Source organism: Clupea harengus, chromosome 17, assembly GCF_900700415.2.
Source record: "Clupea harengus chromosome 17, Ch_v2.0.2, whole genome shotgun sequence".
NCBI classification, from domain to species: Eukaryota; Metazoa; Chordata; class Actinopteri; order Clupeiformes; family Clupeidae; genus Clupea; species Clupea harengus.
The window spans coordinates 14,758,426-14,774,363 of record NC_045168.1 but is presented as its reverse complement, the minus strand read 5'-3'; the positions used below and the strand labels follow the sequence as shown (position 1 = coordinate 14,774,363).

Sequence of the window (15,938 nt, the reverse complement as noted above, 5' to 3'; positions counted from 1 at the left end):
ACATTTATATCCTCATTTAAGTCCTTACTCCAAGCTTCTAGTGTATGATGTGAGGATTCTTGTGATCCTGAAATTATAATGTCATAAAGTGATGAAATTAAACCTCTGTTATAGCAATCTTTTATCATTTCCCTCTCTAAAATAGATAGAGGGGGTTTCATTAAAGAGTTCTGTTGGGAGGTAGAGATGAAATTTCTTATTTGTAAGTATTTAAAGAAGTGTTTTCCAGGAATTTCAAAAGAATGAGCTATTTCTTCAAAGGACATGAGCTGTTTGGACGAGTATAAATCTGCAACTATCTTTATCCCTTTGTCTGCCCAAACCTTAAACCCTGCATCAAGCCACCCTGGTTTAAAACTTGCATTGCCCCAAATGGGGCTAAAACAAGACAAGTTATTAGGAATTCGTAAGTATTTCTTGACTTCATACCAAACATTTATCATATTCAGTACTATTGGGTTAAAGGTGTTTTTCCTAAGGTTTTTGAGTTCAGATGAATAAAGGTATAGGCTTAAGGACAGGTCAGAGGAGATTGTAGAAGATTCCATGTCAACCCAAGACGGGGTACTTTGAGAAGAAAAATAGAACATAATGGTTCTAAGTTGAGTAGCCCAATAGTACCACTGTAAATTAGGACACTGAAGTCCTCCTCTATCATATGGCAAATATAGAAGTGAAAGGCGGAGTCTAGGACGTCTGTTATTCCAAATGAAATTAGTGAACAACTTATTAACTGTTAGGAAAAAGTGTTTTGGAGGTGGCAGGGGAATATTCTGAAATAGATATAGAAGTTTAGGCAAAACATTCATTTTCAAAATATTTATGCGTACAATCAGGGATATGGGTAAAGATGACCATCTTTCAATAGAGTTAGAAATACCCTCAAAGAGGGGGTCATAGTTTGCAGAAACAATATTCTTGAGTTTTGAAACTATTTTTATGCCCAAATATGTAAAGCTATCAGTTGGATGAAACATGGTAGTACCATAGTTGGGCTGTTGTCCATCCCTCTCATTTAGCAACATTAGCATGCTTTTTGAATTATTGATCTTGAACCCAGATATCTTCCCAAATCTACTAATGGTCTCTAACAGGGCAGGAAAAGAGTTACTAAGATGTTTTAAAAAAAGAAGGACATCGTCTGCAAACAAGGCAATTTTATGTTCTATTTGACCAACAGTAATACCAGTTATGCCCATATGTTCTCTAACTGCTATTGCAAAGGGTTCTATGGAGATTGCAAAGAGGAGGGGAGAGAGAGGTGAACCCTGCTGACATCCCCTGGAGATGTTGAAAGACTTGGACACCATATTATTTGTCAGAACCTCAGCTACTAACTTATTACAAAGAATCTTAATCCACTTGCAGAATCGTTCCCCAAACCCAAATCTTGTCAGGAGGTCAAATAGATAGGGCCACTCCACTCTATCAAAGGCCTTCTCTGCATCTAGTGACAGGATGGCAGTGTCCGGTTGGCCCTCTTGGTTATGAAGGATGTTGAGAAGCCTTCTCACATTATGGAATCCCTGTCTGCGCTGGATGAATCCATTTTGGTCCTCTCCTATTAGATTAGGTAAAAGAGTTTCCAATCTCCTTGCAATAACTTTACACAATATTTTAGTATCTGAGTTAAGGAGGCTTATTGGACGCATGTTTTCACATCTTGTATTAGTTTTCCCTGGTTTTGGTAGTAGAGTGATTAAGGCTCCTCTCATTGATTCAGGGAGGAGACCCTCTTGGAACGCTTCCAACAACATATCTAGAAGGGGGGATAGCAATTTATCTTTGAATTTCTTATAGATGTCTATAGGAAGGCCATCTGGCCCCGAAGTTTTCCCTGCCGTCATTGCATCAATCGCTGCTGATAATTCTTGTATTGTTAGCTCTTTTTCTAGATCAATCTGATCTTCCTCTGAGAGCTTAGGTATATTAAGATTGTCTAAGAACTGTGACTGGAGCTTCTGATTCGGAGGGCACTCTGAACTGTACAGCTTTTCATAATAATCTCTAAATGCTTCATTAATCTTAATTGGATCAACAATATTTCCTAATGGGCCTTCAATTACGGTAATGGTTCGCTCAGTTTGTCTTTGTTTGATCTGCCATGCAAGTAGTCTTCCTGCTTTGTCTCCATGTTCATAAAAGTTCTGTTTTAATTGTAATACTTTTGCAGCTGCTCTACTGGCTGACACTTCATTATAGCGTGCCCTAAGTAGCACTAATTTATTATGGTCATCCACATTAACTGTATTTTCCTGATATATATCCTTTTGTAATTGGTTAATCTGCTCATCTAATTGTTTCATTTCTAGTCTAGATTGTTTGGACTTTGAACTACAAAATCCCATAATCTGACCTCTAATGAAAGCTTTGAAAGCCTCCCATCTTATGCATGCTGAGGTTTCAGATCTATTAGTCTCAAAGTACATCTCTTTGATTACCTAAGAATTCTATGAATGACGGGTCTTGAAGCCATCCTACTTGCAGGCGCCATTTAGGAGGAACATTAGCTATTTTGTCATTGGTGTATACCAATGATACTGCAGCATGGTCAGAGATAACTATAGCATGATATTGACAATCTGCTATCTTGGTAAGAAGTTCTGCCGATATTAAAAAATAGTCAATACGTGAGTGTGTTCGATATGTGCTAGAGCAGGGGTCTTCAACCTTTTTCAGCCCAAGGACCCCTTGGCTGAGAGAGACACTGAGCAGGGACCCCCACCCCTGCCGCCCCAAATTTAGGCCTGATATTTATATATTTTATCTGGAACTAAGTGTCAGTCACACACACACACACACACACACACACAAACACACTCCCCTACACATGTTTGAACATAATTATACATAATTTGTAACACACAACTTGTTTCAATTTATTCTGTTTATTATTGACATTTTTTTCTCTGTATTCAGATAGGGACAAAGAATTGAGTAGCTTGAGAAGCTTAAGTATGTATGAAATATCTCATACTTAGTGAGAGGCCTGACGTTTGACAATTCATCACTCATGTCTTTGGCAACAAGATTCTCCGTATGAAGCATTCAGTGCGTCACACATGGCTCTTGCACCGTCTGTGCACATCGCGACACATTTTGGCCAGGGTATATCATGTTCAAGGAAAAAATTGTCGATCACTTTGAAAATCTCTGAACTTTTTTGTACGTCCATGCAGCTACTTACAGAATATAAATTCCTCCTGCATCTCATTTTGGTCGACAACCACACAAACGCTAAAAGCTGAGGGTCGTTTGACACGTCTGTGGATTCATCTAATTGTAGTGCCAAATAATCTGCTTTCGGGAGTTTTGCGACTAGTTGTGCCCTCACATCAGCTGCCAATTCATCAATAGGGCGGGCAAAGGGATGCTTTTCCTTCCAAAACATTGTTTTTCACATATTACTAGCTGCTGGCAGTATTAAACTTTCCGCAATTATGTATGGCGTTTTGGTCTGAGCGACACGTAATGTAACTTGATAAGAGGGTTTTAAAGCTAGCTCGCCAACTTTGGCTGATTGTCTGCTGGCCCTCAAAATATTTTAAACGGGCCTGGAAATATTAAATGTTTGTTTCTTTCAAGTGAGCATGTGTTGTCTCTTAAGTCTAAGTGTCGTTGCAGCTTTGATGGCTTCATACTTTCGTTTGATAGCACGGAAGAGCAAACCACGCACACTGGTAGTTCGTCACCATCGGTCTCTTTGTAGGTGAAGCCAAACTTCAGATAATTATTTGAATATTTACGCGTTTTCTCCAGTTTGCGCTTCTGGGTATTAAGGCATGTTGGCATCCTCTGAAGGTAGGTCATCTGAACCGCCATCAGTGCTGTATGACGTGGAGCTTTTGTTCCGAGAAATTACAAAACGATCTATCATTTTAAAATGTTATGGTTATGGCAGCCAGGTAACGTGTTTTGGCATCAGATAGCTAAATGTAGCTAAAAGTGCATATACTACACCAGTATATTGCCATAGTGATGAAATGATCGCGTGAAGATTCATGGGTAGCCTATGTATTATTTTATAAACGAATAGAAAGCAATTGTTACGATCTGTTTATGTAGCCTATTGGACGTTTTTCATTTTTGGAAGAGGGAAAAATGCAGATGATGGAATAATTTGGCGGACCCCCTGCAGTACCTCCGCGGACCCCCTGGGGGTCGCGGACCCCCGGTTGAAGACCTCTGTGCTAGAGTAACATGAGTAAGCTGTAGAGGTGGGGTTGAGGTGCCTCCAAATATCCAACAAATTTAAATCCTTCATGAATTGTTGAATAACTTTTCTAGTTTTGACATGGCTACTATCAGAACCTGTTGAGCGATCCTTAACTGGGTCCAAAGTGCAATTCATATCACCTGCCATAATGTATAGCCCTGACAGAGAGGAAATTGTGAGAAATAGGTCATTGAAAAAATTAGGATTGTCATCATTAGGGCCATATACATTTATGAGATTGATTTTTTCTGAAAAAAGAACACCTTGGACAATAACAAATCTGCCCGCTGGGTCCTTTGTTATTTTCTCAACCTGTATAGGAATGGATTTATGAATAAGAATCATTACACCCCTTGCGTTTGAGGCATAACAGCCAGAGAACACCTGACCCTGCCATCTCCTCTTTATCTTAACTGTATTTTCTGTCATCATATGCGTTTCCTGTAAGAAAACTACTTTTGCCTGTGATTGTTTTATTCTGTCCATTACCTGCCTAATGTTTTTAAGATTGCCCATTCCCCTACAGTTCCAAGTAAGACATTTTACCTTTCCAGTTTCAGACATCCTTGCTTGTGGGTAATAACCATCTGCCACACACCATTCATATCTATCTTTACCATTGAGAAGCATAAACAAAAACCATAAACATAAAGCACAAAAATAAACATAACACATACATTCAACATAAATTCAAATCCCATTAAATCCCTTGTTATAGGGCTGTCCCTAGTGGACCCCCCCCCCCTCCCCCCTCAAGTTCGCTTCTTATATGGGGTAGTTTGGTCCACACGTATGTGAGGAACTAACAGCTGATGAGCCTACCCTATTTCTTCTCGCCAGTTATCTTATTACAACCCTTAACATTGCTAGTCTACTTCTACTCATGTTATGAACTTAGCTGAACATGCCGTTTAGTTTGAATCTAGACTGATAGGCTATCTAAGCCTGTAATGAAATCAAGGCATTTCGAAAAGTAACAGTTATTGGACGATACAACATTATATTGACATAAATTCTCAGAAAGGAGAGAAATGCACAGAATTAGCAAAATAAAATAGTACCTTGGTATCAATAAGTACCTGATTCCCTCAAAGAGAGAGAGAGAAAAAATGTGTGGCCTTGTCCGAGCTTAAATCCTCAAACTGCGCCGCCATTAATGACAACACACACAAACACACACCAAAGATTCCTATAGGCAGCATGGTCAAATCAAGGTTAGCTATTTTATATTAGCCTACTGCCCACAGGTGGAGAAAACAGCCCGTTGCATAACATACTTTAAAACGTTAAGCTTTCTCTTCGGTCTTTTTTATGGAAATTTAAATAATAAAAACACCATGACTATATTTGGCATGAACTTAAATGCACATAGTTGTCCTTCTCTACCTTCTCTCATTTCTCTCATTATCCAATCCTTCGACGAAGTGTTCCACCTCAGCGGGCGTGTTGAACAGTATGGATTGTTCCCGGTGTGTCAGAAGCAGCCGCGATGGAAAGATGATCCTATGTTTGTCGATTCCCCTCTCACGTAGCTTCTGTCGTATTCCATCGTAGGCTCTCTGTCTCTTGTGAGTTTCGGCAGAGACGTCTGGAAATAAACGAATGGTGTACTCCTTGTATTTGAACGTCCCCTTGACTTTAGCCGCCCTTAGCACCTCTTCTTTTTGTTTGTAGTTAAGAAACTTCATGATGAGAGTTCTGGGTGGAGGTGTACTGTTATTCACGTTCCGGGGCTGTAGGCCAATTCTGTGTGCGCGCTCCAATGCTAGCGGTGTGCTAGTTTTCATACCTAGAACTGAAGGAATCCATTTCTCCAAAAACTTGCATGCATCTCGCCCTTCTTCATTCTCTGACAGTCCCACAAGCCTTAAATTATTCCTCCGACTTCGGTTCTCCATATCGTCAGCCCTCTCAGTCAGCGCCTTAACTTGAGTTTGCAAAGTTTTAGTGAGGGTCCGAAGCTGAACCATTTCATCCTCTGCCCCTGAAATGCGCTCCTCTGCAACTTTCATTCTTTCAGTAACTTCTTTAATTACTTGGAACACACCGTCTATTTTATTTGTGACCCGTTTCTCCATCCCCATTATGGCATTCATGACATCTGCATTGCTAGGGCTAGTGCTAACGCAAGCGTCAACGTCTTTTACCACACACTCGCCATCTTCCTCTACATCCCCCTCATCGGCGTGGTCAGACAACTCTTGTTCTTCGTTGCCAGTTTTGTTTTGAGACATCTTTTTCTTTCTTCTATGCATCTTCCAACTTAATTCTGATAGTCTTACAGCAGTTTCAAAACGGTTTGTGAGTAGATTTTAAGGATTTAATTTGACTACTGCAGGAGGGTTGATAACGTGCGGCCTCTCAGCACCTCTCCATAACCGGAAGTCCAACAGCATACATATTACCCAGCAATCATCATTACAAATCTGAATATGACAAAAAATACCAAAGAAAATGAGATAGTATTCATTTCATTGAATCGTTTTTAATAGTTTCTATAGTGTATGTAAGATAAGCATATCATTTTGTTATAGATTGCTACTATTTTTCACACAAATAATACCTACCATGATGGAGATAAGTTTGCCTTTTCAAGTGAATATATAGCGTTAGACAGACCATCCATTGTAATGTAGTGTGTCTCAAAGACCCATGTGACTACACCTGTTGCTCTTGATGACGTGACGGCTGGGAGGAGGGAGATAAACAATCGACGAATTCTATCATTCAAAGAGGTCGCGTAGTAGCTCGTCTGTGACCAAAAAAAACGCTGCTCCACCTACTGTTCTGGCGGTGAATTGTTTTCAACACCCACAGCCGTCGGAGAAGTATAAATCAAAAACAGTACGTCCGAATCCGTCTGAATCTGTTTCCCCGCCCATCCGTAAAACGGACGGACACCGACGCAGATCTATAATTCGGGCTTAAGACTGTCGCTTTCTCCCGACTTTTGCCGCAATGAAACCAGGTGAGGGGCGTGTACTTAAAGTGGTACGGCGGAAGATAGACTAAAAGGCTACGTATGAAATAAATTGACATTTATGAAATACATTGACAAAGACGAAAACTAAGGACATTGTCTCTATAATTCTATTTTATTTTAGTTAGTTTTGTAAAGACACAATACAGTTTCAGTTAGTTATCGTTTTTTTATAAAGCCTCGTTTTTATTTTTATTTCAGTTAACGAAAAAAAAAATCACACCTCGTTTTCGTTTTTTCGTTAGTTTTCGTTAACTATAATAACCTTGGTGTGTGTGTCTGTGACGCTTGTCTTGTCTCAGTTGTTCCCCTCCTGTGGTCTTTGCTCCTTATGGGGTCATTCCACCTATGCATCTCTTAGCATATCAGGAGATTGCCATTTCTTTGAGGTGTCCCCGTCATCTCTTCTTGGGGAGTGGTGGTCATCGGTTCAGGTGTTGCCGTGGTCCTGTGGATTCCAGAGGTGTTGATCTGGGTTGATGGCTGTGGTCTGAGTTTGTCCTCATTTCGACGTCCTGGCCAGATGCTGCATGGCGTTTGTTTGAAGTTCAAACGATTCTGCTGTTCCTTCATCTGTTGATTTTCTGGAATGGTCCCCCTTTCGACACCTTGGCGAGAAGCTGCTTCCTTTTTTGTCATCGCTATTCTCCATATTCCTAAAAACTGTCTGTAACGAGGTCTCAGAAAAAGATAATACCGGCCAACACCTCCATGAGGCAGGAAGCCTGTTAGCATACTCAACACATCAGACAATAGACATTTGGTATTGGGTGTGAAAGACGGCAGACAGCTTAATCTCAGACAAAAGCAGGTTTCCTTTAATCTCACAAGAGACATCACATCATCCTGTTATCTGCAAGGTTTGGGCATTTAAAAACCACAGACCCATACTAACCAAATAAAGAACTGAGAGTGGGGATTTTGAAAGAAGTTGAATGTTTGAAAGAAATGGAATGATTGAAAGAAAGAAAACGTTTTTAAATCTCCTTCAATTCAAACAATTTCACTTAAAGACAAAGTCAGTGGTCAAATGTAGGTTAAACAGTCCTGTAAGTTCATTCATTCATTCATACGACGGCTGGCCAGCCTACAGGCATACACACACATTAATTCGCTTGTTCAGGAGACAGGTGTGTCCATCCCTAAGAGAAAGGAATCAATCTGTTTACAGAGTTACAGTTAGTTAGTTAGTTACAAAAGTATCTCATAAAATCCATTTTTATCCAGATTCCAATGGCACTTGAATGCCAAACCATTTAAGGCATTCCTTAATTCATTAATTGCTCCTGGATCATTTGATGAAGTCAGAAATTCAGCAGCTAAACCTGTTTTGAGAAAAAACACATTTTGCAGTTATCATCTTATTAAGGTCAATTCTCTCTGAAGCTCAACACCTCCCCCTTTTGATCTAACAGCAGTCGTCTGCTGCTGTAAGATCACGTACGGTTTCCGGAAAAAAAAAAACAAAAAAAAAAAACATCTTATTTTCCATGTACCTTAAACCCATACACTAAGGATGAAGACTTTGTTCCGTTATATATATATGCTTACAATTATTCGTAATTGTAACACTTCATACACTGATTTTAACTTGGGTTAAGAAAATCAATGTGTAGACACAAAAATGTTTAAAGTCTCCACTCCTGCTACCAGGCTAGGGTCTGATCACTTCAGCGTAATGGGCCATTCAGGGTCACAGGGCGGCTGTGCCTAAAGTGTGAATTAAGTGGTATGCGTGAGAGCTGTCTAACTATTGTGTGAACAGACACAGTTTAACATTTAGCAGTCTAACATCTGACTTTATCAAAAGCATTGTGAAATCTGGACTTAAAAGAATCTTATGTCTTGAATCATGACTGGTCAAATCCAAGAACTGAATCTCCACAATCTAATGTAAATAATTTACAAATTAACTTAGAACAATTTCTAAATTAAAATATTAAAATGCTGTAGATCCCTTTCCAAACACCCGTTTATGATCACAACCTTTTTTATCCTCTTGGGAAATCTATCTGAGCGGTAAGTAGAACAATAGAGTATGTCACAAGCACAGCTCAGACTGCCTCGGACCAATACCCGAAAAACTAGATGTGTCAACTTCTAAGACAAGCACCGTGTGTGTCAACTTCTAAGACAATCACAATAAAAATAAAAGTAAAATAAAATAAGATTTCTGTTTTTAGACAGGACTCTACTTCCTATATTTCCCAAGATTTGGGTAAGTGTACTTACCAAAGCGTTTGTGTCAGCCGGGGTACAGGGGATCTTTACAGCAGAACTGAAATCTCAGCAAAATTCCAAGAATTAATATCTCGGTAGGACCTCCAATTGATGGTAATTAGTTTTATACCATATATTGAAGATTCAGTCTTAGGTTTGACCAGTCAGGATTCAGGTTTATTCTTGAAGAATGGCGGCCGACCATTTGTGAGACAGAGACTTTCAGATCCATCCTCCCTCACAGAACTTCACCTCAGCATATCTGACTTGTTCCTTGGGGAACAGTCTGTTAAATACACTGACATTAAGGGGTGTTACCGTCTATTCAAATGGGCCATGCATGCAGGGTTCTTTGTCTCGACCTGGGGGGGGGGAGGTGAGACCAATGTCGCACCTCACTCCCCTGGTCAAAATCAAGCATATTCACCCTGGAACTGTTTACATGCTAGTTAAGTCCAAATAAAAGTAACAATTAGAACTAGGTATAATATCATTGACTTATTGACTATGGCATATTCTTATGACCTATGCTGGTCCCTTCAGACTACAGCTCTTCCAAGCAGTTTAAAGACCTTAAGGTTCTGATACGATGTTGATAATTATTTTTTACTCCATGTATTGCTCTGGCTGCTTGCTTTTATTGATTTTATGTAAAGCACTTTGAACTGCAACTCTTGTACGAAATGTCCTATATAAATAAAGTCTTACTTACTTGCTTACTTAAGAACAGTAGTTTTCTTTTTACATTTCTAATTTTAGGCTCTTGATACTCAAATGCATAGGCTGACAGTAATACATTACAATGCCACGAAAAGTAATTCCATTTCATCCATTTATTCCATTATAAAAGCTGGTACAGTTCTCTGGAGGAATACACATTTCTCATATAAAGTGTTTCCAAATTCAATAATTTATAAGGCACATATAGTGAAACACATACATTTCAGTCAATTCAGACAACATTCATATAACATAAATATCCCACGGTGATAGATGGTTGTGTTTGATGGTGTGATTACTCTCAATTCAAATCTTTGGTGCACTAACTCTGTCTGTATACATGTGCATATTTTCATACACAGAGAGAAAAAGAGCTACATATAAGTGTGGGGCTACACATACGGCTATCATAATGCCTAAGTAAATAGTAAGAAACTAATGAAACTAGGTAAACAGAGACTAGAGAAAATTAAATTGACAATAAGCAGTTATAATCCTCGTAATACTTAGCACCTATCGTCCGCGACTAGGTGAATTCTGAAATGTACTGAAGCTCATGGATATGGAATCGGACTAGAGAAGTGCACAATTAGAATTCATTTAAATAAGTTGCGGAGCAGAAGTTGCACGCAAAGGTGTTCTGTAACTTCTTCCCCCCAAAAATAAGAGAAACGTCTCAAAACGCTGCCTTTGACTCCCCACTGATCTGTAAAATGATGGGAAAAAGAGATGCTTGGTGCTTGGATCTTCTTGTCAGCAGCAGGTGTTGAGCAGCGGGTGTTTAGGTGATGCACTTCAGAAGTCATGCCTTTTCAGAGTACACTGACAGGGCCTCTCCAACAAGGCTGCAGAAGATGCTGGGGAGAAGGCATTGGTGTATAGAGGGTGACACACAGACGTTTTATGTGCCTGTCTTACATTGATCTTTGAAATCTTTTTTTAATCCAAAGCATTATTCACAGACACCTCAAAATATGCACATTATTTTTATTTAGTCACTCATGAAGGCGCAACTCTGCCTTCATTTTCAAATCCTAAACAGATGACCAATAACGGTTTGACCAAACCAGTGTTTTCAGTGGCCATTTAGGCTTTGGAAATAAAATAAAAAGAGTTGTGAGCTCACCAGCAGAGCGTTTGGGGGTTAACCTCAATTTGAAACACGAGGGGAGAAAGTCCCGTTGTCAGCACCTGCATTTCAAGTAGGGTTCAGACAATATGGAAAATAAGTAAGCATGCTAAGCTATGACTGATTTTCAAGTTGTATGAGGAACTCTGTAAAGATGGTCAGACGAGCATCTTTTATATGAAGTAGTATTTTACACATATAATACTCGCAATGCAAATCATCGGTCTAAGGGAAAATGGCGAGGATGTCAACTGCAGTCTGCTAAATGCTTAACCTGCATCTTTGCAGCCTTCCACTCCATGTTCAAATCTTCTCACCCTTGCTATAAGGTCTCCTTCACTGCAGAATATCTAACATGCCGCTACACTGTTGTGTCAAGGACATAACCTATACCTTCTGTCAAGGACATAACCTATACCTTCTGTCAAGGACATAACCTATACCTTGGCCAGGAAGACCCAAGCTCCACAGTGTTCCAGGGGTAAGGCACTCCTCAGTTTAACTGTAGCCAGCAGGAGGAAGAAGCCCAGCAAGGCACTATTGGCAGGGGATAATGAATAATAATAATAGTAATCACTTTTAAATACTGACAGTGTGGGGGCATTTTTTATATGGTGTGGTGAAGAGTCATACATTAAGCTTAAGCACCTGGAAAGACCTAAAATCACTAACTGGAATGCTGACTCACCTTGCACAGCACCCACTATGGAACTCGTAGGACATAAGAAAGGGGAAGTCCAAAGCACCAAAAAGGTCACCTAGAAGTGCATCAAAGTGCTTTGGTGGGTGTTTAAAGCCAAAATACTATGAGAAATACTTAATGTAACTTTATCAAGCAGTGCATGAATCTAGTTCTAGCTTTTACATACTGGTCCGTACAGTTGCTTGCAAAAGTATTCAACTCCCCTGAAAGTCATCACCATTTTCAGTTTAACAAAAGAAACGTACACATATTTTCCAGATCAGTATTGTCATTGTGAACTCTTATGCTGTAGTACATTTCTGGAGACTAAATAAGTTATAAACTAAAATATTCAACTAATGTATTGAATCCCTATACATTAATACTCTACAACACATGGGGGAATAGCACTTTGTGGGATCATGGATGAATTACCTGTAGGATGTGCAGCAAAGGATAACAGCAGGACACTGGGGAACATCAATTAAAAATATCAAACTGTAATAGTCAGTGCTCACTTAAAAACAACCTAGCCCATTTAAAGAAGAATGGGCAGCAATACACAAAACAGCCCATTTTTTTTCTGGGGGACAGGTTACACTTTTAGGTTATTTTTAAGTTATTCTTAAACTACAATCACTTACCTAAACACATAGTTGATATACTGCTGTTCCAGGTCACTGAAATGTAAATATAAATTCAGCATTACTTCTTATTAGACATTTCAGAGAAGTTGAGAGAGAGCGTGTTTCATGACAAGAGAAGCAACGTTCCAGTAAAGAGCTATAAGAAAAGTTGCTTTTGGATTTTCCCTCCATTTTCATTAAGACAGATTCAGTCGGCTCACTTTAGACAACCCTGAGTTGAAATTGAATAGGTACCTTAGGTGGCTGGTTTTCTTCCGGAAAACTCGGTAAGCCCCTGGCACCAAAAATTAAGCAAGTGTTTACTTAGGCAGCCAAGTTTGCCATTAACACAATATATTAACACATTGTCACACAAACTGAATGCTAATTGTTTATGAGTTCATTTGCAATGTGAAAGAGACTTACCAACACAGAAAATGTGAACAAAAGCCCAAACATATCCACCAGGATCAAACTGAGAAGAAAAAGAAACACATTTCACCTAGCAATTAGCTTTACCAACATAATTTGCATGCGCATGTATAGTACAGGCTACAGAAGGATGTTTATCCCCACCTTGTGGATACACAGGATACTGCCACAACAAACAAACACGTTCAAGCATGCTATAAAGTGGCTGAAGTCCAAAAGATTGTGTGTGTGTGTGTGTGTGTGTGTGTGTGTGTGTGTGTATTTGTATTTGTACTGACCTGCGGATCATGGATGGGGAGGTTGATCGCAGATGCAAGCAACAGACTTACACTGAACGAAAAGCAAACAATTCAGCTTGGTAACAGTGATTGTCCCACACAACACTAAGATTGAGACATGAGAAATAGGCAACCAAAAAAATAAATCCTCTCTTTTAGTTGTTTTAGGTCCTACACAATCGCCTTGTTTACTGATTAAATGGTCAGATAATTTAAATTGAAAACCAAGTAAACCTGAAAATACCTGAAAATTTTCATCCAAGAAATTCTCTATGAAAAGAATAAAAATCAGAGACACAGATGTAAAGAATGTTACAAGGTCAATCATGTCATAAAATCCTGGATATCAGAAAAAGCTCCTCCCTTTTCACTCTTCCTTCACTTCCTCCTGCTCTCTGCAACAGCTTTCTGAGGTAGCATAATCTATGGGGAGTGATTGGAGCAAACATCCTGCTAGGGATGCTTCACTTATGACGGTCTTATCTATGCCTGCCTTGTTGGCAGGAAGATAAGATTACGCAACGGCACTGTGTACCACTGATAAATGCATGGCTTTTCAAGCAACTCATTGAGCGTGATTTGAATGCCAAATCAAAGCTTTTGAAAGCAGAGTGAAAGCACACATGTGTTACAAAAACAAGTGTGAATAATCTTTCATGATACCGCCATCTTGTTTTTTTTTTTTTTTTTTTTTGCCAAACCAGTGCAGGTAGCTTAAATACAGAAACAACTTTTTCTGACACTGCTTTAAATGGCTACTTCATCTTAAGTCTTGTGATTAAATACACATAGCTCTGTTGTCTTAGGTGAAAGGACATCAGCATGCCGACATTAGAGTACGCTACAGTACTTATATACTGCATACATGTACATGCATCTTCATTCATTCACATCCACAACTATACACACCTCTCTCTGATTCACTTTCAGAAAAAAGAATGAGATGACTTCAGAGGCATTGTGGAGTGTGAAGAAGAATGGTATGGGCTGCACACAGATAGAAACACAGCATTTAAAACAGACATCAATGAATCACATTACGTTTAAACAATGCATTAGGGATGTGTTGCTGTAAATGCAAAGAAATGTTATTACCAGGCGAGAGAGGGCTCTGGAGCCAGCATAGATGTTCCCCACAAATAGCACTGAACCAGGGAGCCACGCCAAAGCTGCTGCCCTATGGAAAGGGAGGACCTACTGTTTGATGCCATGTCTGACAACAGATAGCCATAAACGTTTCCCTTATTCATGCAAACATTCTGTTCTGCTCTAACACAGGAAATTGTTTGAGTACAAGAACACAGGTGGCATAATATACACCCTGGCCACATGATGGTCCCGTACACACTGACAAGATCCTAGACAAACTCTGACAACTGGAAGTCATGATGCTTTGATGGGTTACCTGGGGAAACTGCTGATTTCTACCCATCCTAGTTTTCCAGAAACCAAGAGCAAAAGAGCGCCAATGAAGGTCTGCCACCTAAACCGACACACGCACAATGCAAAGAGAAACAGAGGAGAGCGGTTGATGTTCTGATGAGAAGGTCGGCGACATACAGAATGACAGTGTTAGCATTAAAAGTTACTCACCCCTGAAATAAGGTTGGATATGTGAATTTCAAAACAGACAAGACATACTGCAAGACAAGCAACAACGTTAGCTAGTCATAGACAAAACGGCGCATGTTAATAAGGGCTGGAATGAATGCCACGGAAACTGTTTCCGTTGATTTGCAATTAAGCAAACTAGCCTAACCGTTAGCTGTACAGCTGTGTAACGTTAACAGTAGGAACAAGAAACAAGGAAGTCCTCACACCGTCTGCACAGCAAAACAGGAAATCCTGAAGTAACTGAACTAACAGTCACATTGCTTACAGAACAGGCAAAAACTAGCAGACTTCACATAAGTAGTGCCTAAGTCACTGTTTGTTAAACACAGTATTTAAGTTAAGCAAGATTAAGTTAACGAGAGCTGTGTTAATATATTAATTCAGCTAATGCTAACACTATATGGATAGTTCTAGTAACGTTACCTTATTTATGAAATATGACACCACAAAAAACGAGCAGAATATTGAACCAAGAGCGAATCTTGATAAATTCATCTGTTACACGCCTTCCTGAAACATTCGTTTTAATGATGAAATAGTCAATCATGGTGGAGAATCTCATCCATGTAATGCTCACAGAGATAACTGATAACGACGTTTTTGAAGTGCAAGAAAACCTCTACTATGACGGGCATGACACGTTGCCATCTATTTCACCCAATAGACGAGTTTGCGTGTTTGAGGAAACGGTGCTTTCTTAAAGGTGTAGTAACAAATGTACACATTTTTTTTAAAGTCTGCGTCTTGTGCTACAAGACACACATTCATACTTTGTCTTCGTTTAAAGAGGACATTTGAAGGATTCAGTGAGTCTATTTGGTCAGAGTAAACTCTGGATAAGTGGCATACAATGCAGGGGGAAGCCAGCGCATACTCTGCAGTTTATCAAGAGACGTCTGATTTTATACAGTAGCCTACTACTGTATGTACACAGTACTGTAGGATGATTTCTCAAATTGCAAGTTGTTGTGCTGTGTCCAACTGCAGAAGTGTGACCTGTCGTCTTTTGCAAGCAAATACAGGTCCATGGTGCTGAGGTGG

At 39.5% G+C, this 15,938-nt stretch overlaps 1 protein-coding gene across 1 annotated transcript; it reads right to left on the bottom strand.

The window, feature by feature from the left end:
• Positions 1-10,234: 10,234 nt before the first annotated feature.
• Positions 10,235-15,535, bottom strand: LOC105910896 (transmembrane protein 241). Its single transcript, XM_012839661.2, has 15 exons — positions 15,321-15,535; positions 14,877-14,923; positions 14,689-14,766; positions 14,379-14,460; positions 14,193-14,270; positions 13,528-13,553; positions 13,284-13,335; positions 13,000-13,048; positions 12,829-12,868; positions 12,592-12,627; positions 12,383-12,417; positions 11,954-12,023; positions 11,709-11,802; positions 11,263-11,327; positions 10,235-10,993 (listed from the first exon to the last, which is right to left on the bottom strand). Exons 1-15 carry the CDS (start codon positions 15,390-15,392, stop codon positions 10,939-10,941), a joined length of 879 nt encoding a protein of 292 aa, XP_012695115.1. The 5' UTR covers positions 15,393-15,535; the 3' UTR covers positions 10,235-10,938.
• Positions 15,536-15,938: the final 403 nt, after the last annotated feature.

What these genes read in the sequence shown, in the direction of transcription:
- LOC105910896 (XM_012839661.2), bottom strand. Translation starts at nt 15,392, where the DNA reads ATGAATTTATCAAGATTCGCTCTTGGTTCAATATTCTGCTCGTTTTTT. An exon ending in CATAGTGGGTGCTGTGCAAG is followed by an intron (nt 11,803 to 11,953) that starts GTGAGTCAGCAT and finishes CCCTGCCAATAG; the next exon opens with TGCCTTGCTGGGCTTCTTCC. An exon ending in AACCCCCAAACGCTCTGCTG is followed by an intron (nt 10,994 to 11,262) that starts GTGAGCTCACAA and finishes CCTTCTCCCCAG; the next exon opens with CATCTTCTGCAGCCTTGTTG.